This window comes from Cyprinus carpio, chromosome A22 (assembly GCF_018340385.1).
Source record: "Cyprinus carpio isolate SPL01 chromosome A22, ASM1834038v1, whole genome shotgun sequence".
NCBI lineage: Eukaryota > Metazoa > Chordata > Actinopteri > Cypriniformes > Cyprinidae > Cyprinus > Cyprinus carpio.
The window spans coordinates 11,449,460-11,474,452 of NC_056593.1; the positions used below are offsets into that span (position 1 = coordinate 11,449,460).

The window sequence follows — 24,993 nt, forward strand, 5'->3', positions numbered from 1 at the left end:
TAGCAAACTCTTGAGCAGCAACAACAGTATAACCATGTATTCTGCCATTGTTGTGTATGTTTGTTCGCACTTGCCTTTAAAATCAACACATACTGCGCATGTCTACATACCTAACTCATGCTAAAAAAAAACTAACATGTACTTCGCACGCGCATGACGTCACTGTTTTCAAAGATTCCCATATTGGGTGTTTACACTGAAATGATAATGATGGCGTTTTCAAAAACTTGCACTTTTAAACCCATAAAAAAAAAAAAAAAAAACGTTTTCATCCCCTAAACGCCATTGTCGTGTAAGCAAACAGGCAAAACGCATAAAAAAGTAGGCCCCTGAGTAGATAAGAAAAAAAATAGTTGTTGTTTTACCTTACAGTACAACTGTATAAAATTATAATATTAATACTTAATTTTAAAGCGTTATTTAACTATTCTTTTGCTTTTGTTCTTGCAGCCCTTATTTTGATTAATCGTGCAGGCTTACTAACCCATAACTTTTAATAAAAACTTATTTTGACTTACAAAACACCCTAGTTACTGCATAGCAACATGATAAAAACTGTTCAATCACCTTAGCAACCACAAATCTACGTACTAGCAACCACTATAGCATCTGTGCACTATAGCATATATACAGTATGTGGCGGATAGCCAGTTATGATAGTGTTGAGAGAACTAAAGAATGTAGTTTAGGCCTGACTTTGTCTTATTGTTGCGTCCCAGCATCCTCTGCTGTGTTGTCTTAAAGCGTAATTAGCCTTTTGCTAAGACTAGCATTACTATTACTATTATTTCACGCCAACAATGCTAAGTATAAACTTCCTTTGACTTGGTTCAGTAAGAAACTAGCCAAAACATTGTAGCAGCTGTGTAGCAACATGCTAAAAACACTCAAAACACCTTAGCAACCACTAATCAGTGGCCTAGCAACCACTTTAGCCTAGTAGCGGCAGGAGTTGTGCAAGCAAACCAATCATATTTACTTTTTATAATGATCACAAAGGACTCAGCTTGGCTGGATGAAAATAAATCCGATGAATTATCATTTTCAAATAATTAGCATTTAGCTAACTGTTTCTTCTGTTTTTTAGTACATATACCTGACTGTATGTTAAGAGTTTCCTTTTTTTTTCCGGTTGGTGTTTGAGATTCAGGCTTGGTGTTGCCATCCTACAGAGGGCTTGCGCTCACCTTGTTTTGATAAACACCTCCGCTCATAGAAAGCACCAGAGAGGGGCCGCTCTCTGAACAACACGGCCTGCTCCGCAACTCAAGGGGCAACATAACTGCAAACAGTGTTGCAGGGCAGACACACACACACACTGCCGACACCAAATAAATGTGACACAGTTCCGCAGGTGCATCCAGCCCCTTCACTTAAGCCAAAGTGCCTTGCCGGCCAGATTTATGGGCCTGACACAGGAATCCATTAAAGCCTTTTGGAGGATTCAAGGCCTGAACCCCCCGTAATCGCTTTCATAATAGCTGCCGGCTACTAGCGAGTGGGGCAATCAGTGCCCAACATGTGTTCCTGTTTATTCCAATGGCAAAGTGTTCGGTACACACATCTCTTAGCTATTTTTATGGACAGGGTGGCCATTAACCCATTCGGCAGGCAGCGATACCCAAGATGGCAAGAAGCTTCTTGGCTAAGCCATTACGGCGAGACTTGACCAGTTGATCTGATCCACCCATCCGGTTTGCAACATAGCGTGACGTTTTTCTCGCACCCCAGCCTCTGTAAAAGGGCTTTGGTTTAGTAGTGCGCTTTGATAATGTGGCAAACGGCAGTTTATAGGCTACTTTAGTGAGTGGCGGCGTGTTTGCGTGTGCGTGTTCGCATCGTGGATGGCTAGTTAATGGCAAACCCTAAAGCCTGGGGCCGCAGCGTGAAGCTGTGCCCTATAACGCTTCAATTCTTTAATTTGCCAATTAAACGTGTTACACAGGTGTGTTATAAAAGCCGAGGGATTAGCAGAACGAGCACCTATGTCGGGGACAGGAATTAATGTTGTCGCTCTGTAATGGGGACATAAGATGCAAAGTTTCTTTCAGGAAATGTGTTGCTTTAGTAGATTAGGTGGGATTTTAACATGTCAATCTCATCAAAAACCAAAAAAATCCAAACACATCACCACACATTATCCTGACGATTATAACGACCAACAAAACAGGAAAAACAAAGAGGAAACAAACAGCATCAAATCTATTACAATACTATTACACAAACCTTTTCAAACCTTTTATGGGTAAACATCGTCTATTTGTCAAGGCAACACTGCCCCCTCCCACATGGCTTTTTCCCACAAGGCCTGAAGTTAGTCAGACGGGCCAGATGAACCTGCTGGAGGAGATTTTGGATTCTCTCAGTACATCCCACATTGAACAAGGGCGACTGTCCACCGCCAAGAGCCTGGACTTTTTCAGATCAATTGAAGACCTAGACTACAATCCCACGGTGAGGGATGCCTTTTATTTAAGTATTTTAAATTTGTATTTATTTATTTATAATTGGTATGTATTTATTTAAATATTTTAAATGATTTTTATTTAATTTCGTTTATTTGTAATAAATTTTGAAAATATTTATTTGACATTTTAATTACATTTATTATATTTTTTATAGGGCTGCCCTCAACTAAGAATTTTTCTGGTCGACCACTAGGCGTTCATTTTAAGCAATAGTCGACTAATCGCACGTTTATTAATAAACAATTTAAAATCATTATAATGAGCCTTTAATTGCATGCAAAGCCTAATTCAGAAAGCCTAATCAATTTTTGGTTTAACAGATGAAATCGGCGACACTGACTCGTCATCTCCACAGTAGTGATGCGCCTGTATGCATGTTCACACAGACTTACCTAATCTGAGAATATTTGTTGTCCATCAAAATGGGTGCATTTGAAAGTAGACATTTCAACTCTATATAGATTAGTATTTTTAATGTCTGTAAGGGAAAGATATGAAGAGTTTCGACGCTCAGTTCGCAGAGCCGAGACGGGAGGACAAAGCGCTCCTGGTTTTGCTTTCATTATTTTACAAAAGCACATTTTGTGGATTGTGAGTGCCACAAAATCAAACGTTGAGTCTCTTTACAGATGACAGCTTACGTGTATCTGTATGAGCAAAAATGAGGGAGTATGTTAAGAGCCACGGTGAGGCACACAGGCGCCTCCACGCATGTTCAGCTTGTCACTTCTCACCGACACAATAGCGCAACAGTGGTTAAACATAGATGAGAGGCCATGTAAAGTTGCTAATACTTACATATCTCAGATGAATAAGACATGTTTGAGGTCGGCTGAATGATAGGCGAGAGTTTGGGTGAGTCTGCTGCTCGATATACTGTATCACCTCACCCTAGGACTAGCATTAACGATCTAACTTTTTTTCATTATTTTGTTCTGCAACTTATAAAAATTGTAGGTCGACTAAGCCTAATTCTTTTCGACGAATGATTAGGGGGCAGCTCTCAATTTTTTGTATTATATATAATTAAGTATTATATTTTTATAAAATTTATATAAATGTTTTTTCTTTGGCCATTTTATTGTATTATGTCTAAATCTTATATTATAAGATTTTTCGTGTTAGACTTTTAGATGGATTACTTTTTTGTATTTATGTGTATTTTTTAATTGATTAATTATTTCGTTAATGTAATACCGTTTTATAAAACAAAATTAATATTTTAAACTTGTATCAAACTTTTGGAAAATTGATACATTTTATTATAACTTTATTATTGATTTTATTTTACTTCAGCATTTATATCTAATTTGTTACACTTGCATTATTCCAAAATGTTACTCTTAAATTCAGACAGTTACATATCTAGAAGTATATAGCGTTACTGATTTTAGGTTGACTTCAAAGCTTTGTGTGCATGAACAACGGCATGGCCTTGTGAGCTTGTCCATTTGTACTGTTTCCAGAAAAATTCACACGTAACCACGGGGAAGCAGTCCTTTCAGCACGGTCGATTGTGAAGTAGAAAACGGAGGAAACCAAGTGGAATGGCATATGGTTTAAAGACGAACAGTGCCATCCATGGTAACACATATACCACCCTTCTCATCGGACGCCAAACCACGCTGCCGTTCCCTTCCTGTCTGTCCTTCTCCTTCCCAAAGACCCCACCACTGAAGAGAACCCGAGGGACTCTCTGATCCCTGCGACCCCCTAAAATTCAACACTCGGGACCTTGCGACTCGGGAACAAAACCCAGCAGTTCCCAGGCCTGAGAAACCAGACAAACCGACAACCAGCAGGCAGCAGAGCTCTCCCGACAGAAGGTCCTTTCAAGGAAAAAACAAGCGGCCATTCCCAGGAACCATGCCCAGCAGAAGGCAGCAAGTGGACAAACTTTGTTCCTCGTTCCGTGGGAGAGGGAAAAACAAGCCCAGGGAGACCAATATGGAAGACAAAGAGGAAGCGCACATGAAGAGCAACATGCTTACTGGAAGAGACTCTGAGTCCATGGTGTCGCATGAGCATGGCCCTCAAAAGCAACCAGGAGCTCACACAATCCGAAACAACACCAGCCTGGACAAATCCTGAGAAAACGGCACAACACTCATGTCTAACTTTTCTCTTTTCGTATTCACGCCATCCTCTGATGTCACACCAGCACTCTTTGCATGAAGTGTTTGCAAAGGTGTTTTGTAGTTAATGTGTAATCTGTGGTCCTCGTATTTCTTACATTCGGTCCAAAACAAACCAAACGGTTATCATTCAGAAATGGTGGTTGGAAAGGACCCGAAAAATTAGGGTTTAAAGGGATTTAGGTCAGCATTCAACATCAGTTTTCTTTATTTCAGCCTGATTGATTGCACTTGTGTAGTTCAAATCACTGGTTCGATAAACTCACTGGGGATGAGGGCTAAAATTTCCCTCTGTAGATTATACTAAATCGTACGGAAAGTATTTAAATAGAGAGCAAAATCTCAGCCTCATATAATTGACCTTAACAGATTTAATTTGCGTTTAAGCAGTATTTCCTGACTGGTCCACTGTAGTGGCTAGCTTGCCAAACTACGATCACTATCTTTTGCATTTCGACTGTGTCTTCTGAACAATAACTTTATCTAGGGCCAGGTGGGACAACTGGTTCTTCATTTGCTATATTTTTGAGGGAAAAACAAAGGTATTTTTTCAAGACAAATTCGCAGGGTTATGCTTATATCCAATATGCGATGTTAGCATTTTAATTTCTTCGACAATAAATCGACAATACAGAAATTCCCAATTAATGTTTAAAGAACTAATAAACTTAGTATATTGATATTTCATTGTGAAAATACTGGTGACTGCTGATGCCCAGTGCCAAGGAGGGCTACTAGTTACTGATAAATAAATCTATTTTAAACCCCTTAGTATTGAATTATTCTGTACGTAAGGCCAGCAATATGCTCAACACAAGTTCCGAGAACAGAAACGCTTATAGCTAAAACGAGCAGCGTCACACAACGTGGTAAAAATTTGTAAAGAACCACAAGTACTTGTTGCAATCTCAGTGTTGCCAAACAAGAGAGGCTGTCAGCAGGCATGATCATAAACAAGATGCATCGAAAATTGCGTACGGCATCATCTACTATATTTTATGCGGGAAAAATTTCGCAACTTTCAAAAAAAGCATGTTCCAAACCCTGGTCCTGGAGGCCTACCACAACACTTCACGGTTTGCATGTGCTCCTTGAATCCAGACACACCTGATTCAGATATGAGCTCATTAGTAGAGACGCCAGGAACCTGAAATTGGTGTGTCAGAGAAAAGGAGACATCCAAAAATGTGCGTTAGTTTTGGGGTCTTGCCGTCCAGGATCATGGATGGGAACCACTGCTCTACAGTATGAATGTGTGTAGTACTACATCCGCACTTTTGTCGTTGTCATGTGACTTACAATATTTGCGTTGCTTCAACTGCCATTTTGTACACTCCTTCTTCCGTGGGCCTCAGGGGGATAATAAAGTGGATCCATTGGAACCTGTGCACACTTCAACATTTCGCAAGAAGTAGTTTGCAATCTGGGTACTTTTTTTAATTTCCCAAAAACACCACACAACAAAATTAACACATGAATGAAAACAAAAGTAGTTTTCTAAATATGTTGAATTCAGGTTGTAATAAATCTTCAGTGTACCCATTTTTCACACTATATAGTCGGTAAGTCGGCATATTAACGATAGGGCATCTTCATCTATAGACAGTTGTCTATTTGACCTGAATTACTTTCATGGTGATTTGAAGGGATCGTGCCAAACAAGTTCCAAAGTTAAACTTTCGAATTCTAGCTCGCTAGACAGTGAAACATAACTAGCTCTCTTGATACTAACCATTGCACATTAAAAACTGAACACAGAACTACTCGCCGATCGTTTTTAGTTATGGAAAGATTTGCCTTGTCTTCTGTTTCACTCATTTAATTTATATCAGCGGTGGATGTCACCTTCAAAACTGTACTGCTACACCAAACAGGAAGTGGTCATTAGATCCAGCACTTGTTTCTTTAGTGGCTGCTGAATTATTTAGGTCGTTGAGCAGAGTGATTTAGGACATGTGCCATTCTGTCTGACACTTTAATGACTCTCCTCACCCCTCCTGCGTAATCTGCTGTGGTAACGATATGGTTGTAAAAGCATTCAAAGTTTAGGACCCCTATCTCAAGCTAGGCTTCTTAACGTAGCTGGCTTAACTCAAAGCTGTCCTGAAACAATATATGCCCTCAGCCTTTGAACAAATCAGATGTCCTGATTGAACTATGCAAAATCAGTGTTATCAATCAACTTAAATTGCCATATGTTTTATTTATTCATTTTGTAAAACCCCTATTAAATACAAACTAGAAGGGTTTTTTTTTTTGGCTTTTTAGTCCTGTTTAGTTTTTGCTCGGGTACCCACAAGACATGTGGTTTGTAGTAGTGAGTAACAATGTCAACACTGATGATATGCATATGAAAAATAAATAAAATAAGTAAAACAGGTGAAATGCAAGAATGTCATGCTTAAATAGGGCTATTCTATGGAAGTTTCTATCCACCAAATGGGTGTGTATAGGACATGATTTTCCTCGGTTTGAAAACCAGATACCTTCTGATGTTCATTCATGTTTATTTTTGTGGTGTAACTAGTAAAAGCGGAAAGAAGTGAAGAAGGGAAGAAGCGAAGTCGGTTGATCATTCATGTTGCCGCTTGAACTGAGGCGCTACAGCGACCTTCTTAAATTTTGTTTCATACCAAAAATAAATTTTGTTTCATACCAAAAATATCAAATGACAAAAAATTTGTAAGCTGAGACATTGTTTCATACCTGAAGTAACCTGCTCTGTCCTTGTCTGTCCACATTGTTGTCAGTTTCTCTTCGCATCGCGGATGTCTTTGCGAAGGGTGCTTCAGTTCTGAGGGGAAAACAAGTGCTGAAATTTTTCTATATCCCGCAAATTCGGGAGTAACATGAATTGTATAGAGAAAATCGGCATTCCTCTTGTTTTTTTTTCTGTCCTGTGTTGTTTTGTTTGAAACCTTGTGGCCGAAGAACAGGAAAGACTCCGTAGTCTTTACACTTTAAAATGTCAATTGTTTTTGCTAAACAAGGTATTCTTGTAAACAGGAAGCTATATGTGTACTATTTATAACAATCCGCAACGTAAGGGAAGTTTTGGAAATGAAATTGACCCCCCTTTCACTATGTAAATGCGCGGTTGGGCATTAACTTGCGTTCAAATATACTTGACATAATTGATTCAACGGTAGGATAGGCAGATGCCTAGACATGGGAATCTCATACATACACTGAGTTAATCTACAACTCTACATGGGGACAGCAGCTTTTTTATGGTAAAGGTGCAGCGTCATGATTAGCGAAATTTTGTGGGCCAAAAAAAGTCCACTTGTCACTAGTGTCGTGACGTATGACACCCCAAAAGCTACTCTGAAGTCACACTTTGTAAAATCAAGTTTCTGTTGCATCAACGTTTTGCACCTCCCTAATAATAATTGGTTAACACCTAGCAAACCCCTAATTGCACATGATTGTAAGTCTAGCCCTATGTATGTATTACTGGTACTCTAGTATTGTAGGTTTAGAGTTTTTAATTTAGGTTTCCAAATCAATTAATATGGTTACCGCAAACCGAAACCTGAAATACATGTATAATCTTTGTAAATCAATAGGAGAAAATAAGGAGTGGTCTTATTTTTTTTTGTCTAATAACATGTTCTATAGTATATTGTTGACACACGACAGATCATCATCATGTTCAATACCCAATAAAGAACCACAGGAACTCAGCCGAAGCGTCTCACAGTTCCAATGTGATCAGTTTTAATGGCCATCTCTGCGTATTGTCTCTTATGTTTTTGATACTGTGTATTTAGGAAACATGTACGGTTTGGTTGTTGTAATGGTTCGTACATGTCTTAAGTGGGCTCTGGATTTTATAAAAAAAACAAACTTCTGGAGATTTGTCTTGGGTAATGACCCTGAAAATTACGAAATAGGCTTAACTTTTGCCTCGCAAAAGGTAATTTTTTAAACCATAAAGTTAAGTATTTGGTTCTTGAAAGTAGAGGAGAATTTTATTTAATGTTGTTTAGCATTATTTGAAATCTGGTCACAGTTAATGTTGCAGCATAGAAACTAGTTTTTTTTTTTTCTTGTTGGTTTTTTTTTACCGAACTGTGTAAATTTTTGGGAAACCTGTTTGAAAACAGTCATTATACAATTTTGCTTGGTTACATTCAATTTGATCCAGTTACTGTCCACCAGCTGTTTAAATTTAAACACTACTTGAAACTAGATAGTCACCACATATATTAAGAAAAGTGCTACCCAAAATCTTTTTCTACTTTCTTGTTATTGATGTGCATTTTTGTTGTAAAGTTCTATGGTATTTTTTTTGGAGGTACTTATTTTGACAGAGCATTGAGCGCCCTTCCTTCATTTAAATCAACAAAGCATATGAGTCAACTTTATCGGTACCATTAAACATGTCTTCACTTTGTAGTATTGTGCCGTTCTTCATTTTTTGTCTGTTTAGCTGTTGAATTCTTTTGTAAATTGAGTAACGAGCTGCTGTAGCTGAATCACTGGACTCTCCAAACTGCTTCTGAATGTTCAACACAATTCAACATATTTTGTTACATAAAAAGTCTGTACAGATGATTTAATTCAATATGATAAAAGACACAAATCATGCTTCATTTTCTTGAATGTTTGCTGGTAGGTGCATGTGGACTCTCCATGCGATCGGTTTAGTTTGTGGTGGTTGAAGTGCTTTTGAGTGAATGAAGCTGGATGAACTCCACCGCATGCTCTCAGTGCAGTTAAATCGTTTTCAAGTACAAATTAGGTCAGTCTGATGTGTTATTACAGGTACTGCTGGTACCACTGTATGCACTGTAAACTGAAATAAATTATATGTCTAACAACACACCTCGGGTTTGATTCGTTGACCACTAAGCGAGGGGGTTGGATGGGATTTATGTCATTTATTAAAATCACTCAACCATAAGCTTAAAGTATAAATCTTTTGTAAAAATAGATAGGGAAAACAGGTGATCAGTAAAACTATTGTTTTATATCGACCACACATCAATTTCTTTACAGAACAACAGCATTAAATTATAACAAATTCACGTGTTTGTGGTTCATGCTATCAGTTGATGAAATAAAATACAAAATATATATTTTATTACTGCAACTAAAGGGACAACATTTGAGAAAACAATCTGGACTTTTACACACTTAGGAAAACATTTACATGCGACACAGTAAAACTAGATGTACAGGAATAGGATTTTTTTTTTCTCTTCTCCAGCATGGTCACTTTTATAGTTCATTGGCAGCATGAAAAAATAAATATATGTGACCTTGGACCCAACAAACCCGTCTGAAGTGGCAATTTTGTCAAATAAAAAAGCTTTCCAATGATGGATGGTTTATTCGGATTGGATAATATTGGACGGACGATGATACACATATTTGAAAAAATCTGGAATCTGAGGGTGAAAAAAAAAATCTCAAATACTGCGGAAAATCGCCTTTGAATTTGTCCAAATGAATTCGTAACCATTGTATATTACTAATTAAAAATTTAGTTTTGATTATGATGGTAGGAATTTAACAACTTATCTTTGGAACATGGCTCTTTAATCAATATACCTAATGATTGTTTGGAATAAAAGAAAATTCCGGTAATTTTTGACCTATACAATGTTTTTTTGGCTTATTGCCTCAAAAAAAGATACCTCAGCGCCCTTCAGACTGGTTTTGTGGCCCCAGGGCCAATATGACTTGCTAAGTCTGACCAGATATTAAATATTTCTGATAGCTGTGATGTTGAGCAGCATTGTCTTGACGGCACCTGTTAATTAAGAAGGCGCTTTACCAATTTACCATCAAGGGAATCCTAAAAGTATGTCGCGATGTTTGGTGTATAGTACCAATAATAGGTGTTCATCAACAATGTTTACATAAAATGGGAGGATTGGCCAACCAAAAGGATTCATTTTAAACAAGTATATCTAGCCAGACCCACATAGCTGCCACTTAATGCTCATAGGTGGAATGAAAATGGGCTGAGTCCATCGTTATTGTAAAACATAGCATGCATGCGAATAACAACAGTGATTGGCTGATTGTTGGTTGATTAGCTCAGATGAGTCTCTCCATTGGTGGAGGTTGCACAATGTTCCACATCTCCACTCTTGAACCTTTACCTTCTCCTGTCAACTGGGACTGCTCAGGGTGCACTTCCGTGTGGCCCGTCGGCTTCAGCCGTGAATGACTAAAGCCCACCTGTGGCCCACACCAAAAAAGACACCAACAAACAGAGCCACAGACACCAGGCTGATGGACAGCAACAGGTCAGACGACACGTTCTCTGCACTCAGCTGGAGGAAAGGAAGACGGGGTGGAGTCAGCGATGAGGACAGTCATATTTTAAATAAAATAAAGAGCAGACGTATGGTATTGCAATTTATACACTAAATTGATTGCGTTGGCAATGTAATAAAGTCGTATAAAATACGTTCCATATAACAATCATTGAGATTCTCTTGGATCAGTCTATGTCAGCGGCGTGGAAATATATAGATAAAGTGAGCTACTCTGTTCATGACGTGATTGGCACAGGCATCTGCTCCTAACATAACATCCATCATTCTGCCCCCCTACCGCTCCATACTTCTGCCAACTCTAGACATTTTCACCTCAGTCAAACTTGCCGCTTGGATTTAAGCCGTTTTACTAACAAAAACATTCTACTTTTTAGCCTATACAGCTATTTTTTTTAGCCTATTTTTTGAATAAAATCTGTCTGCCTGAATTATTCACGTGGCTCATACTTTCTTAAATATGTGAAATGTTGTTTGACTCACTCATTTAGTTTCCTGATTGAATCAGGTTATTTTTTTTTTTTTTTTTATAAGATCAGTTGACCTGAATGATTCAATACTCAAAATTAGATTAAAAATTAGTCACTTGTTTCGTTCCCTGAAAACAGCATTTTTAAGCGAATCAGTTGATTGAAATGAGTGAACTACTCACTGTTTGGTTTTGCTCCTGAATCAGTCACTGTTAAAAAAGTGAGTGAATCTTTGAACAGATCAGTTGAATTTAATTATTTGCATGGAAGCAACTCATCGTTTTTTGGCGTTTTCCCGACAAGCAATCAGGGTTCTGAGCAAATCTAGTTGACTGAATAAAGTCATTAACTAACTTGCGTGTTTAGTTCCTGATTGTGTCCTGAATATTGCACTAAAGCAATCAAAGGAGAGTAAGGGTATATTGTCAACAAGATAATGAGCGATCAACTAAGTATTCTTTTGTTCTGACATCAATCAGCACTTTTGATAAAAATCTGGGATGACTAACTTATCCGCAATGAATCACTTGTTGTTGTTTCTGATGAGATCACTGTTTTTGACACCATATCGTTTGAGTTTGATTAAACTAACGTCTATTTAGAGTTCAAACAAACTATATAACAGTCCACCTGTGGTAGGCCCACCTACGGGTTTTTCTAAGGGGGCTAACAATGTATCAACTGAGCTTTTATCATCATATGATGAGGATTATTTTATAAAATTATATAAACGGTGTTTATCTTTAGTCCTACAAAAATAAGTGTACAGTGCCAAGATTCAAGAATCAGTATAGCCCACCAAGCTGCTGTCTCACACACTTTAGACGCAGAGTAAAGTGACGATATCGTCCGATCAAAATAGATCATCTACCAGCCCACACTCTGCTCCAGCTGTTTGACAGGAGAGACAGGCGAGAAGCTCACGGCCACAGAAACTCTGAGCTGAGCTCATCACCTGCTCTGAAGGCGATGTTTTATGTGTGTGAGAGAAAGCGGGAAAGAAAGAGACAGCCAGACATTCCAGCAGACAAACGACCCTGTCACTGCGATAAGCTTCTCCCAATATATTTCCCCCTCGTTTCTCAGACCTGCAGCGATGCACTGCTGAGTTGCATTTCACACAGAACGCCGCTGCGCCTTTCTGCTGGCCAAGCACTATTCTGTCACTCTGAAGACACAAACTTTCTCTGCAAACGTGGAGCAGAACCACAGAATCCTCACACTGAGACACATTTATACTTCAGCAGTCAAAAACACTAGCCCCTCAAGAGCTGCGCTTGCTTCCCCGTCGCATTGACTCTGCATAAAATATCTATTTTTATGTTTTTAAATGTATTGCATTAGTAATACAACTGAAATATTTTAAATAATTTATAATCACAGGATAGTTAACCTAGATAAATTTATCTTGGGAATCGGTTTGTGGCTAATACTTGACTACAGGGACAAATAATTAAATGTGAATTAGACGTGAAATAAAAGTGAAACTTTAAGTAGAAAGACTGAAATGTTTTTTTTTTATTTATTTATTTTTTTTTTTAAAGAAGCATTGGTGTTATTTTCCACTATTTTAGTAATATTGCACACACAGGTTTACAGCCAAGCAAACCAACCTTTTCATTAAGAGAATCGCTAAGTCTGATTCATTTTAGTGAATCGGTTTCTTTGAATGGTTGCACCGGTTCAATAAAACGATTCACTAATTTATGTATGTAAGTATGGCTACCTGCGCAGGCAGTTTATTTTGCAGCAATATGCTTACTTTGTCTTCTTATGAAAAGTTTGGAAAGGACATAACCAAGTCATATTCTAGAGAGCATGTGACTGGATAAAAATTTTTTTGGTATAGTATAAGTCAATAATATTATTAGTCCTTTTTCCTGAAAACGAGGGACTAAATTTTAAATGTGTTTGTCTGTTAAAAGTACTTTTATATGAGTACACTAGCAAATAGATATCTTCAAAACTAACAGAGGTGAACGAAAAGCCACAAAAGTCTTATTATGATTTAATGAGTCAGAAAACAGCAAAGCTCAGAGAGCGACACTGTAGCGTGTCTTAGCATGAGATGAGATCCTCTCACCAGCATCTATCCTGTTAGAAAGGATTTAAAGAGTGGAACGTGGCTATCTTTAACCTGCACACTGATCGCAAGATGAATATAAGGACATCTTGAGGAGACAGTAGGACATCTTCAGTTCAATCACAGTAACCTTAAACTTTGTGAAATTATTTATTCAACTCAATCATTTAAATATTTGCCAAGAAAAAAACCTTTTAAAATCGGACTTGAAATGCATGCCTTTTTAAAGGTCTTATTCATTTCCCAATAAGTTTTCAAACATACTTTAAGCATTAATATATATTTTATAAATATCATTATTTTTGAAATCATGATAATCATACATCGTCATAGGGTTTTGCAATTTATATAACAAGCTGAAAAGTTAAACTTTAATTAATTGACTTTTTTTTCCCATGAATTTCAACTTCTTAATGAGCTGTTTTACTTCTCAAGACCACTATTAGATTAATAGAAGAGACTATATAAATTGCATTTTAATTACTGAATAAAAAGATACTTTTGTAAAACTAGGAGGGTGGATGTAGCCAAAATATGTTGTTAAAGAACTCCACTATTAATAGTAGTGTCTAATTCCATGTAGGTGTGAACTGTAAACTAAATCGATTTGATTCCCCTGCAATCACCAGTGTATCCAATGTACCCTTAACTCTGAGTAAAGCTGTCAGAGCAACTGATACTGTAAGTTGCATCTGGAAAAAATCTCCAACTTGTTTCAAACTTGCACAGTACACACTTTTTCATGGTCTCAACATCCTATGGTGTCAGGATTACACAAAAGCTGCTGAGTCAACACACCTGCCATAGGTTTTACAGTGCCGCTGCATCTTTGATGTGTCTGCTGCCCCTAGTTCAGTGGCTCTGTCTATCAAAACCTGCATGATGTGCCACTGGCACAGTCTCTGGATGTGTAATGACAAGTAGACAGACAGCTAAACAAAACCGACAAAGGACAGACAACAGAATGATGATGGATGGGATGGAGAGAAATGCTTTATTTGAAGACAGTCATCTAAAGACAGGATGTGAGAGACAATGTACACAATCTGGTCATGAACGCTAACAGAGATCAACAGACAGATGAACACATAACACTATAAACTACTGAAACGTACATATTTATGGTTTAAAATATATTGATTTTATGATTTTAAGATACAAAAGAGTGATGAGTATGAGTATTGCTGAATATAAATCAGTTCTGAAAATTGAAAGGAAATTACGAATTTAAAATACCATAGAAATGAGATGAAATGAAACCTTAAATGTTATTCTTCCCTAAACAGAAATGTGTGTTCTACGCTAAAAGTCATTTTTAGGTTGTATTCCTTTAAGAAATGCATGATAATGCTTTTTAAAATGAAACTAAAGTCATTATATATTATAAATTAACTTTGGTTTTTATGTGTTGACAGAACACTTTATTTCTGAGGATTCTTTCAATAGTTATCGAATCGGTTTATTTTTATTGCAAAAATGCTGAACTAATAAAACATTTGTTTGCAATCCCAACCCTGGTTTTATAAAAATTCCTTCAAATCATACTAATTAAATCCCAACCCTGGTTTTATAATCATTATTAGAAGTATTATTCATGTTATATTAATTATTATGTACAAATTCTATATAATGCTAAACTTAAAAACACAAAGCACACAAAAGTATTTTCAAAATGATTTTCCCTGAAATCAGTCTATGATTCTCACTTGGACTGCATAAAGTACAGTAAAAAGGAATTTTTGGATTAGAGACAGTGTTGTTTATGAAACCGTGTCATCTTAAGGCACGAAGCGGTTTCACTGATACGTCATCTGGCCTGATCCAGTAAATAACGGAGCCCTTGCACATTGTTTTTCCCAAACTAACAAATTAACAAATTCATGTTTACAAATACATTTACTTACTTGATAAATACTTGAATTACATTTAAATATATATTAATTTCAATTATCTACCATTCCAGCTTATTAAACCTGTGTAGAAAACAATTACATCAGCCCTTTTCCTACTGTAGCTTTCACCAAAGACCTGTTTACTCATTGTCACCCCAGTCTACCTCAGGTTCATCGTCTAAGCGAAGAATGAGGTAGGAGAGAAACTGGAAGAGGTTTTGCCAAAATAAAGCTGCCATGTAAAAGTAAATGTCGCTTACATCGACTTCACAGGTCTCGCCGGCGAAGGTCATTTCACAGATACACTGGAACTTGTTGACCATGTTCTGGCAGTAGCCGCCATTCAAGCAAGGGTTGGATCTACATTCATCAAGATCTAGTTCGCACCTACGTGACAAATGTATAGCGAAAACAAACCGTATTATTACTTAACATAAACTTAAATATTTCGGTAATTGGTGTTATTAATATTTGGTTCTGTATATGAATATTCCATGCATTCTAAAACTGGTTAATAGCATGGCATAATTTCTACCCTGAAATTCATTAACATATACATATGAGATCATGTGAACAAAGAAAGATGAGGAATAATCACCAGTGACCCGAAAACCCAGGGAGGCAGTCACACATCATGTTGGTGTCAGAACAGTTCCCCCCATTGAAACAAGTGTAGTTCTGCTGTTCATCACCACAGATGGACACCGGGAGCTTGGGCAGTCTGGGGAGAATAAGGGAACAGAAAGAAACATAACAGATGATGAAGAATCCATCCTCTCCTCTTGAGAGCCATGTAAGGGACTCTACCTACTACCCCCCACCCACCTCTGCTTTGTCCTGCACAAAAGAGGATTAGCTCACTATTAGAATAATGACATTAGCATGTGAATGGACCACTGACCACAAGACAAAAGAATACAATAAACTGTCGCCTTATATGGGGATTCACATATAAAGACTCCGCTATTGTTATTCTGTATGGACAAAGATATGATATATGAGTTTTAAGAAAGGAAATACAAATAAAATTGTGAAATAAAGGATTCTAGGAGAAGAAAGAAAGAAAGAAAGAAAGAAAGAAAGAAAGAAAGAAAGAAAGAGAAAGAAGAAAAATATATGAAGAGAAAGTAAAGGATAGCAAGGTAGAAAGAAAGGAAAAGATATAGAAAGAAAGGAAAGAAGAGGAGAACTGAAAGTAAAGGATAAAATGTAAGGATAGAAAGAAAGGAAAGGAAGGAAGGAAAGAAGAAAGAAAAAACAGAAAAAAAGAGAAAAAAGCAAGTAAAGAAAGAAGGAGGTAAAGCAGTAACAAGGTAAAAGAAAGGAAGGATATGCAGTGAAAGAGAAAGGAACGAACCGAAAAAGATATAAGAAAGAAAGAAAGAAAGAAAGAAACAGAAAAGTAAGAAAGAAGTAAGAAAAATGAAAAAGATATGAAGAGAACACAAAGGATAACAAAGTAAGAAAAATGAAAAAGATATGAAGAGAACACAAAGGATAACAAGAAGAAAGAACAGAAAAAAAGATATGGAGAAAAACAAAAAGGAAAAAAAAAACAAAAAAAAAAAAAAAAAAAAGAAAAAAGAGAGAAAGAAAGAAAGAAAGAAAGAAAGAAAGAAAGAAAGAAAGAAAAAGGAAAAAAAGTTAGGAAAAGATATGAAGAACCCAAAAGTAAAGGAAATAAAAATGAGAAGAAAAGCAAAGAAAGAAAAAAGAAGGAAAAAAAGTAAAGGAAGGAAGGAAGGAAGCAGTAAGGAAGAAAAGCAAAGAAAGAAAGTTATGGAGAAAAAGTAAAGGATAGCAAGGGAGAAAGAAAGAAAAAGTAAAGGATAGCAAGGGAGAAAGAAAGAAAGAGAAAGAAAGTAGGAAGTAAAAAAAGTAAGAAAAATGAAAAAGATATGAAGAGAACACAAAGGATAACAAGGAAGAAAGAAAGGAAGGAAGCAGGAAGGAAAAAAGTAACAAGGAAAAAAAGGAAACAAAAAAAAAAAAAATAAAAAAAAAGATATGGAGAAAAAGTAAAGGATAAGAAAGAAGAAAGAGCAGGAAGGAAAAAAGTAACGAAAAAGATATGGAGAAAAAGTAAAGGATAGCAAGGGAGAGAGAAATAAAGAAAGAAAGAAAAAAAGGAAAAAGATATGAAGAGAAAGTAAAGGATAACAAGGAAGAAAGAAAGAAAGAGAAAGAAATAAAGAGAAAGAAAAGGAAGTAAGGAAAGTAGGAAGAAAAGTAAAGAGAAATATGGAGAAAAAGTAAAGGATAGCAAGGGAGAGAAAGAAAGAAAAAAGAAAGAGAAAAAAGAAAGAGAAAGAAAGAAAAATAATTTGAGAGAAAGGTACAAAAACAAGGGATAGCGAGAAGGAAAGTAATAAGAAGGGAAGGAATAATAAAGGCAAGAAAGAAGAGGTAGAGAGACTAAAAAGAAATTATAGGAAGTAGGAAGGAAAAGGGGGGATGAAATTTGTAGGAAGGAATTAAATGAGGAAAGCAAGGATGGCAAGAAAATGGGGATCGATAGTAAAAAAAAAAGAAATTACAAGGAAGGAAGAGAAGAAGAAATGAAGGAAGAAAATAAGGAGGAAATATAAAAAAAGAAGATAAATCTAAAAACAAATCAATAGTAAAATGGCACTTACACGCTCCTGACAACTACATACCACGGAACCTCTTCAGTCTGAGTGCTGTTGTGAGACAAAGGGAACAGGAAAGAGACAAACAAACAGCAAGCGTCATTCTTTTTTTAAGCAGCAAAACTTTACACCAAAGATCTCTCTAACTCTGCAGTGGGGAAAAGATAGATCTATTATGTCTCCCGGCTGCCTGCAAGGCAAACAGAGTAAGGAGTGCTATGAAGCAGTCTGCCAACAAAACATGTTTATGAGATAAATGGCTGCAGACTTGCCTTAGATGCCACCCTGAAGGCCTACAGCAACCACTGGAGGATGGCCACTCTCAACAGAGTCTATTATTACCATTACTGCTTTCAAATGACACGTATGGCAGCAGACACGTCTCTGCAGTCAAGCTAGCATAAACAACACCATAAAAGCAATTATATGTTTTGCATTACCTTCATAACAAATCAGTCTCTTAGGGGTCTTGATTGATTCAGGTTGCTTTCTTTCTTTGATGGGAATCATTGTGTGAGGTTTGTGGCCTGTTTCCATGTACAAAGTCTAAATTTCTGTTTTGCATTCTTTTTCCTTTGAAAAGCGGAGTAGCTTCTTGAGCTATGGCTTTTTAACACCAGGTTAATTTCATATCTAAGGCAAGTCTCTTCTTGACTTGGTTCAATGTTTTGCAGAAGGGACGAACACTATTCCTTACAGACGTATGAATTGCCTTGGTGTAAAAGCCTTAAATCAGGTCTTTGTATGCACATAGCCTCCACAAAATCTGCTAAAGAATTTTGAAAGAAGCAGTGCTTTCCTCACAAAATTCAGTGGAACCTTACTAGGCAAAGTCAGAAGAGCGCAACCTCATTTTTGGTCCCGAGATATGCCTCGGGTTCCTCTTTTAGGGTAAGCCTATGACATTTTTTAACCTGTTTAATTGCCCACCTGCCAAGTCCAGGTGCTTTGAGAAGCAACTGCACACTTTTTTTCAACCACATGATTTGAGGGATCACTCATGTTTGTATCACAACAGGGGAACGATGGAAGCAGTTACAAGCCAATGTTTAATACTTAGGAATAGGACAGGATTCCATAAATCTGGCACTGGAGGGTCACTACCCATGTTTAGCTCCAAGCTTAATTAAAGACATCTGAGCAAGCTAATGAATGCCTTCCAAAATTACAGGTAGTTTTATTGGGATTTGAGCTAAACTGCAGGCCAATGCCCTTCCAGGCCAGATTTGAGGAACCCTGAGTTAGGGGTTTGCTCAAAAACCCAAGTATCACCAATAGTAGTAATGAACAAGTCAACTAGTCAACTGCATGACAAACATTAAAACAGACTCACTTGCAATATGGCCCAGTAAACCTGTCAGGACAGAGGCAGGAATAGCTGTTGAAGCCATGCAAGCAGGTCCCGCCGTTAGCACACTTGTGACCGGCACATAAGTCCACTTTAACCTCACAGTTGGTGCCGGTGTAGCCACTCTCACATGTGCAGCTGTAAGAAAGGTCCTGCACACTGCAGTATCCGTGTTGACAGGGGTTGGAGGCGCAGGTGTTTATATTCAGCTCGCAGCGATCACCGCCCCAGCCAGGTAGACAGAAGCATTGGAAAAGGTTGAAGTGATCGTCACAGATTCCCTCATGCAAGCAGGGGTTGGGTTCACACATCACCTCACCAACACAGCCAGTTTGGACAGGTTCCTCCGATATCTTATTGAACTTCTCTTCCTGTGTACGTGGGAATCTCACCTCGGCAGGATCATAATATGGAAGCACAATACCACCAATTTCAACATTACTCAGACAACCAATCAGATTCCATCCAGACTCTAGGCCAAGTCCTCCTAGAAGGATATCGACACCTTCTCGGAGGAAGTCTAGATTTCCGGTCATGGAATCAGATATAGTAGGCTGGTCCTTTTCATCAAGAGGGACCATGATCCACTGGGAGCTGTTAGCCCAGGGACTGGCCATTAACAGCTCTACTGCATGCCACTCTCCATCGGCCACTGGTCTTGGGCTGCGCAGGGTTACCGGTGACAAAGATGATGAGGAAAAAGGTCCACTTAGAAGTTCTAGCAACAGAAAGCCATCTTGAATGGATACCGTAACAAAGTCGGACTCACTCTCTGCATGTAACACTGCCGCATTGTGTTTACGTGTTCGGATACTGAAAACGATGCTAGTCAGGTGGCGGGAGATTAGCCCATTCCCATGGTATACAAGAGTGGTGTTGTCTGGAAAAGTCACATTTGAAATGCCTATGAAAAATAAAGGCAGACATAGTTTACATAAAATTTAGAGAATTAAGACTTCTGATTAAGAAGAAGTCTGCTAGATGCTCTCAGCAAATCTGTTTCCTGAGCCTAGTCTGCAACTTAAATCTGGAAGGGTATTAATCCAAAATATTTCATTTTATTTTAATTCTGTAATCATTCATTTTGACTTAGTATTCAAACCAATATTTCATGATTTTTGACTGCTGTGTTTTTTACTCCTGAGGTCAGATGTTCTAAAATACTCACATTCATAGCCCTGGTTGAGGGTCCGACATGTTGCTTGTGGTGGACAGGGGGTGAGTTCACACCATCTCACCTCCTCACAGTGCTGCCCTGCTGTGCTAGGAGGGCAGTTGCATGTGAAGTCGTCCCATAGAGAGAAGCACATGCCACCATTCTGGCAAGGATTTTTCTGGAATGGAAAGACAAAAATGACACATACAAAACTGTCAATTAAAAAAAAAAAAAATGTATTATTATAAAAGATAAGAATGGTTTAGAAGTAGTAAGATCAAGTGTTTGGAATTAGGAATAGCTTGTAGCTTGGAAAGCTTTTCTCCACTGGGTAAAACTACTGTCAAGCCACCCTTGTCAAGCTACGCTGTAGTTAGCTACACGGCTAGTTGCTAATAAAAGGCAGCTAACTACATTAAATCTATGTCAGGGAACAATATGTTTATAACTACTATCATATGATAGTATTCCTGCAATCACCACACCATTTTATACATGATCAATTATACAGTGATGAATAGCAGCATAAATACTCAGGGACTTACATTAACTGATTAATCGTTTATTGGATTATTGAATCAAATCAGATAAAAAAATTAATATATTGAATCTGGCCAGTGTTTTGGATAAGTTTCTTGATAAACATGACCAAAGTCATGAATGTAAACATTCATCTAGGCCAAAGAGGATAAGTGGGGTTTGTCCATATATCTGCCAGATCTGGTGTAACCTAATCATTGACCTGTTGCAGTTTAGAGCTCATGACACTTGAGGCCTCACGAAACATTGTAACTTACAGAGCAAGAGTCATCACTGGTGCAGCCTGCGGTAACGTCAACCATGCGGTCAGGTCTGTATGACATCACAGAAGCATCAAGTGGGAAAAATTCTAGCTTCCTCCCATTGAGCTGCAAGTCTTGTAAGCACCCTTTAAAATAACCACCGAAGGCAGATGTCTCTTGCCCATCAAGCAGTCCGCCAACATAGACCACATCCTCAAACTGAACGGAAACAGGTAGAACATGCGTTGCTCCGAATTCATGATCTGACTCCTGCAGAGTCATCATCCCCTCCTTAATGGTGATGCCGACAAAATGGATCTCACCATCATTAACCACACTTTTACCCATTAAAGTCGTCAAGTTGTTGACTTGTACCAAGAGTTTTCCCTTTTCCAGCCACATCTGCAAGTACTCAGTGGTGTTGTTGGCAAGCAGTACCAAAAGACCAGACTCCTTTCGTGTACGCAAGAACATGGACAGATAAAGTGCGTCTGATTCCAGTTGGTCGGTGATGGTGAAGACAGCATAGCTTGCAGAGTCTTCCTGGCCAAATCTAGCAGTAATGTACTCTGTATGAGAAAGAGAAGACATACAACTCTTAAAGAGTTTCTAGAACTATTCTAGTTTTTCTATTGCAACTTGGACACATAGAGGAAACATAAAGCATCTCCCAAGGTTTATCCTGTGATCTTTTACATTTATTGCTAGGCTATGAACATGTCTACATCTGCACATATACAGAGTAAAAAAAAACAGCACCACAGTGGATATTTCCAGTGTAGACATGGTTTATGGGAGGTCAGTCCCTGGTGTTCTTACCCTCAGCACAGTTTTGTCCCACATACGGTCGCAGACAAGAGCACTGGTAACCTTGCCAAAGGTTAACACACTTTCCATGGTTCTCGCATGGACCAGAAAGGCATCTGTCATGATGGCTACAGCCTTGCAGGACATTTACCACTGAGCTGCTCAACCAGTCCTCCGGTACCATCAGCTGCGAGTCCACAAACAAGTCCCTCATGCAGCCAATGAATGAGCCAGAGCCCCCTCCCTCATTCGATCCTCCAACAAAGGTGCTTTGCAGGGCTGACTCCAGCTCAAGGGCACCGGTCTCCACTTGGGCTGTTGCACCACAGTTACCTCCATCCTGGCATGGCTCCAGTAGTTGTAGCAGCAGGGTACCCTCTCCAAGCACGGCCTCTACCGTGTGCCATTCGCCATCAGATACATCCTTAGGCAGTGTCAGAGTCCAGCTGGTTGAGTCTGGCTGAGGGTCACTCCTAAGATCAAGAAGCAGGTGTGTCTCCTGCAACTCCAGGCTGAGAGTGACCCCTTCGCTGCCCCTCTGAAAGAGCACTGTGTTCTTCAGTACTGTGCGAAAACTTAGCGTGATATTAAAGTATGTTTCCGCACCCAGCAGCGGGGTCTGCAGGTGCAGGAATCCTCCAATTGTCTCAAAGGAGAATACGGTGGGTGTCTGGCAGTAAGAGCCGGTGTAGCCCGGCTGACAGATGCAACTGTAGCCATGTACACCTTGGCTCAGGAAGGGCATGCAGGCCGCCCCGTTCTGGCACTCGTGGCCCTCGCAACCCACCAGGGGCTCACTACAGTTGCGTCCACCATAGAGAACTCCATCTTGGCTTTCAGACAGGCAGATGCACTTGTAGCTGCTCAGGAAGTCCTCACATGTGGCTCTGTTATGACACGGGTTGGTGGTGCAAGCAGTAATATTTTGCTCGCACAAGGCACCTAAAAGGGAAAGCCCAGAGTGGAATTAAGTTCCTTACAAATAAACATTTAACAAACCCAAGAATGAACTTTTCTCACTGCAAGTTCTTATTGTTTTTATAAGAGTTTATCCTTCAAACTATTTGCTAAATTTGGGCCAATTTGGTGTCTGTAACTAAAGAGTAGCTCATGCCAGGGATAACATGTGCACGTTTTAGTCAATAATCCCTCAGGACTACAAATATGCAAAGCTAGTTGCATAACAACTTCATGCCTGTATAACTGCCAACTGAGTTTTCTTATTATCATTACAATTTTCACTGAATGAGAATTTAGTTACTGAATAAGTTTAAAATGCATGGATAAAACATTAAGGAGCTGTGAATAATGCTGTGAAAAAAAAAGCTACACTGAGGCCCTTAAGTCACTGCAAGTTCATAGTATGTTAAACAGAAATTTTCACTAGCCTTGGTTTTTAATTTTCCTCCAACACAACTTAACTGAATTCACACTGAGAATGATCAATACAACCAAAATGCAATTAAAAAAAGATCTGAAATCTTAACAAAAATTGAAAATGTACCTGACATGAGCAACAGTACACTCCAAATCCAAACTAAAGCTTCCATGGCATTAGAAGTCTACCATTCAGCTGCCACACATCTGTTCAGTCACACTGCTTTTTGATGGGTCCATCTATAGCAAAGGCCATCTTAAAAGACAGCCATCAGTGTGCATTCCTTCCTTCAAGAAAAACTGTAGACTGCAACACTAGGCCCCCATCAAAGCCAGCTCCCGGGGGATTAGCTTAATGCAACCTAAGCATCTTACAATGCGAAGCCCAATTATAGCCTCCGCCTCTGAGTCATGTCCTGAGCTGGTAACCTGATGTTCAGAGAGACAGACACTTCTGTATAATCTAAAAATTTAAAATCATAATGCAGTTGTATGTTTAGTTGTTTAGTCTGGGAAACCATTAGAGTGAATGTATGCTGAAAGATGTGTTGTATAATGCAAGATTTGGTTTCGATTATGCAAACTGGATAGAAATCCAAGACAGTTCTGATGTATAGTCGCAACAACCTGATGTTGCTTATCATATGCTCATTATAGGCAATATTTTGCCCAGTATTTAACCAGGCATTAAAAACAGTTAGGATTTATTGATTCTCTGACTCAGCTGTCCATCGGTTATTAATTTTTAAAGATTTTAGAGCCTTTACAGTGAACTGTTGATCTACTTGAGACAGTACTGGATTTTTAACCCTTTCTTATTTAAATTATTTATTTCAAAACCGTCTGATTTGGGGACATAGGATTAAATAGCCATATATTTGACACCAATTTCCTGGCACAGGGTGTAGAAAAAGTATGCAAACTGGACTCTGGATCGGCTAGCATATCACACAGAAGCACACCTGAAAATTGATGAAGCAGGGACACTGTGCCATAAAGCAGTTTCCAAGAGAGCTCAATGCAAGTGCCTTCATTCACACAGGGACTGCTTTTCAGTCACACAAGGGAATTTAAATTTGTGTTTTTGCATAATTTCTTGAATTTTGTCTTAACACACACACACTTAGACGGTAAATGTTGCTGTGTAACACAACGTTACCAGACCTTGAATAATTCTGGCACTGACAGGGGGGGAGAGGCCACCACAGTATTCAAGTACGAAAGTCGTACACCGGTTCATTCGGTGAATTCGCATGTCAGGCCCCGTTTCAGTTTACACCAAGTTAAGTATTTCTCAGGCCATTACGATGTCATGGTGTAAAGGACATACAAACAGTGCATAGTCCCTCACATTTTTTATTGGTAAATTTTTTTTAATATAATTACAGAAGTCACGCACTGGGTTTCATTCTAGGCCATAAAATTTTGTTTTTAATTGTATCTTCATAATTCATTTTACAACATTCTTAATTTGGTTTACACAAGTGAGCTTCTATTTGCTATTAGCATAATTATGATTATTTTGTCACCTGGCACAGCAAAATTACCCCGC

At 38.3% G+C, this 24,993-nt stretch overlaps 2 protein-coding genes across 2 annotated transcripts in view; one reads left to right on the plus strand and one right to left on the minus strand.

Annotated features, from left to right (window-relative positions):
• Window positions 1–4,721, plus strand: part of LOC109066415 (DENN domain-containing protein 1B-like) — a 96,064-nt gene extending 91,343 nt beyond the window's left edge. Inside the window, 4 exon segments of the mRNA XM_042712455.1 lie at window positions 2,269–2,514; window positions 3,098–3,117; window positions 4,446–4,521; window positions 4,524–4,721. Coding sequence (XP_042568389.1) covers window positions 2,269–2,514; window positions 3,098–3,117; window positions 4,446–4,521; window positions 4,524–4,559 — 378 coding nt within the window. The 3' untranslated portion in view covers window positions 4,560–4,721.
• Window positions 4,722–15,008: 10,287 nt separating this feature from the next.
• LOC109065524 (protein crumbs homolog 1-like) lies at window positions 15,009–24,371 on the minus strand. Its single transcript, XM_042711868.1, has 8 exons — window positions 23,569–24,371; window positions 22,077–23,006; window positions 21,273–21,826; window positions 20,488–20,653; window positions 19,305–20,223; window positions 17,978–18,022; window positions 15,940–16,062; window positions 15,009–15,728 (listed from the first exon to the last, which is right to left on the minus strand). Exons 1-8 carry the CDS (start codon window positions 23,612–23,614, stop codon window positions 15,482–15,484), a joined length of 3,030 nt encoding a protein of 1,009 aa, XP_042567802.1. The 5' UTR covers window positions 23,615–24,371; the 3' UTR covers window positions 15,009–15,481.
• Between the last annotated feature and the right edge of the window lie 622 nt (window positions 24,372–24,993).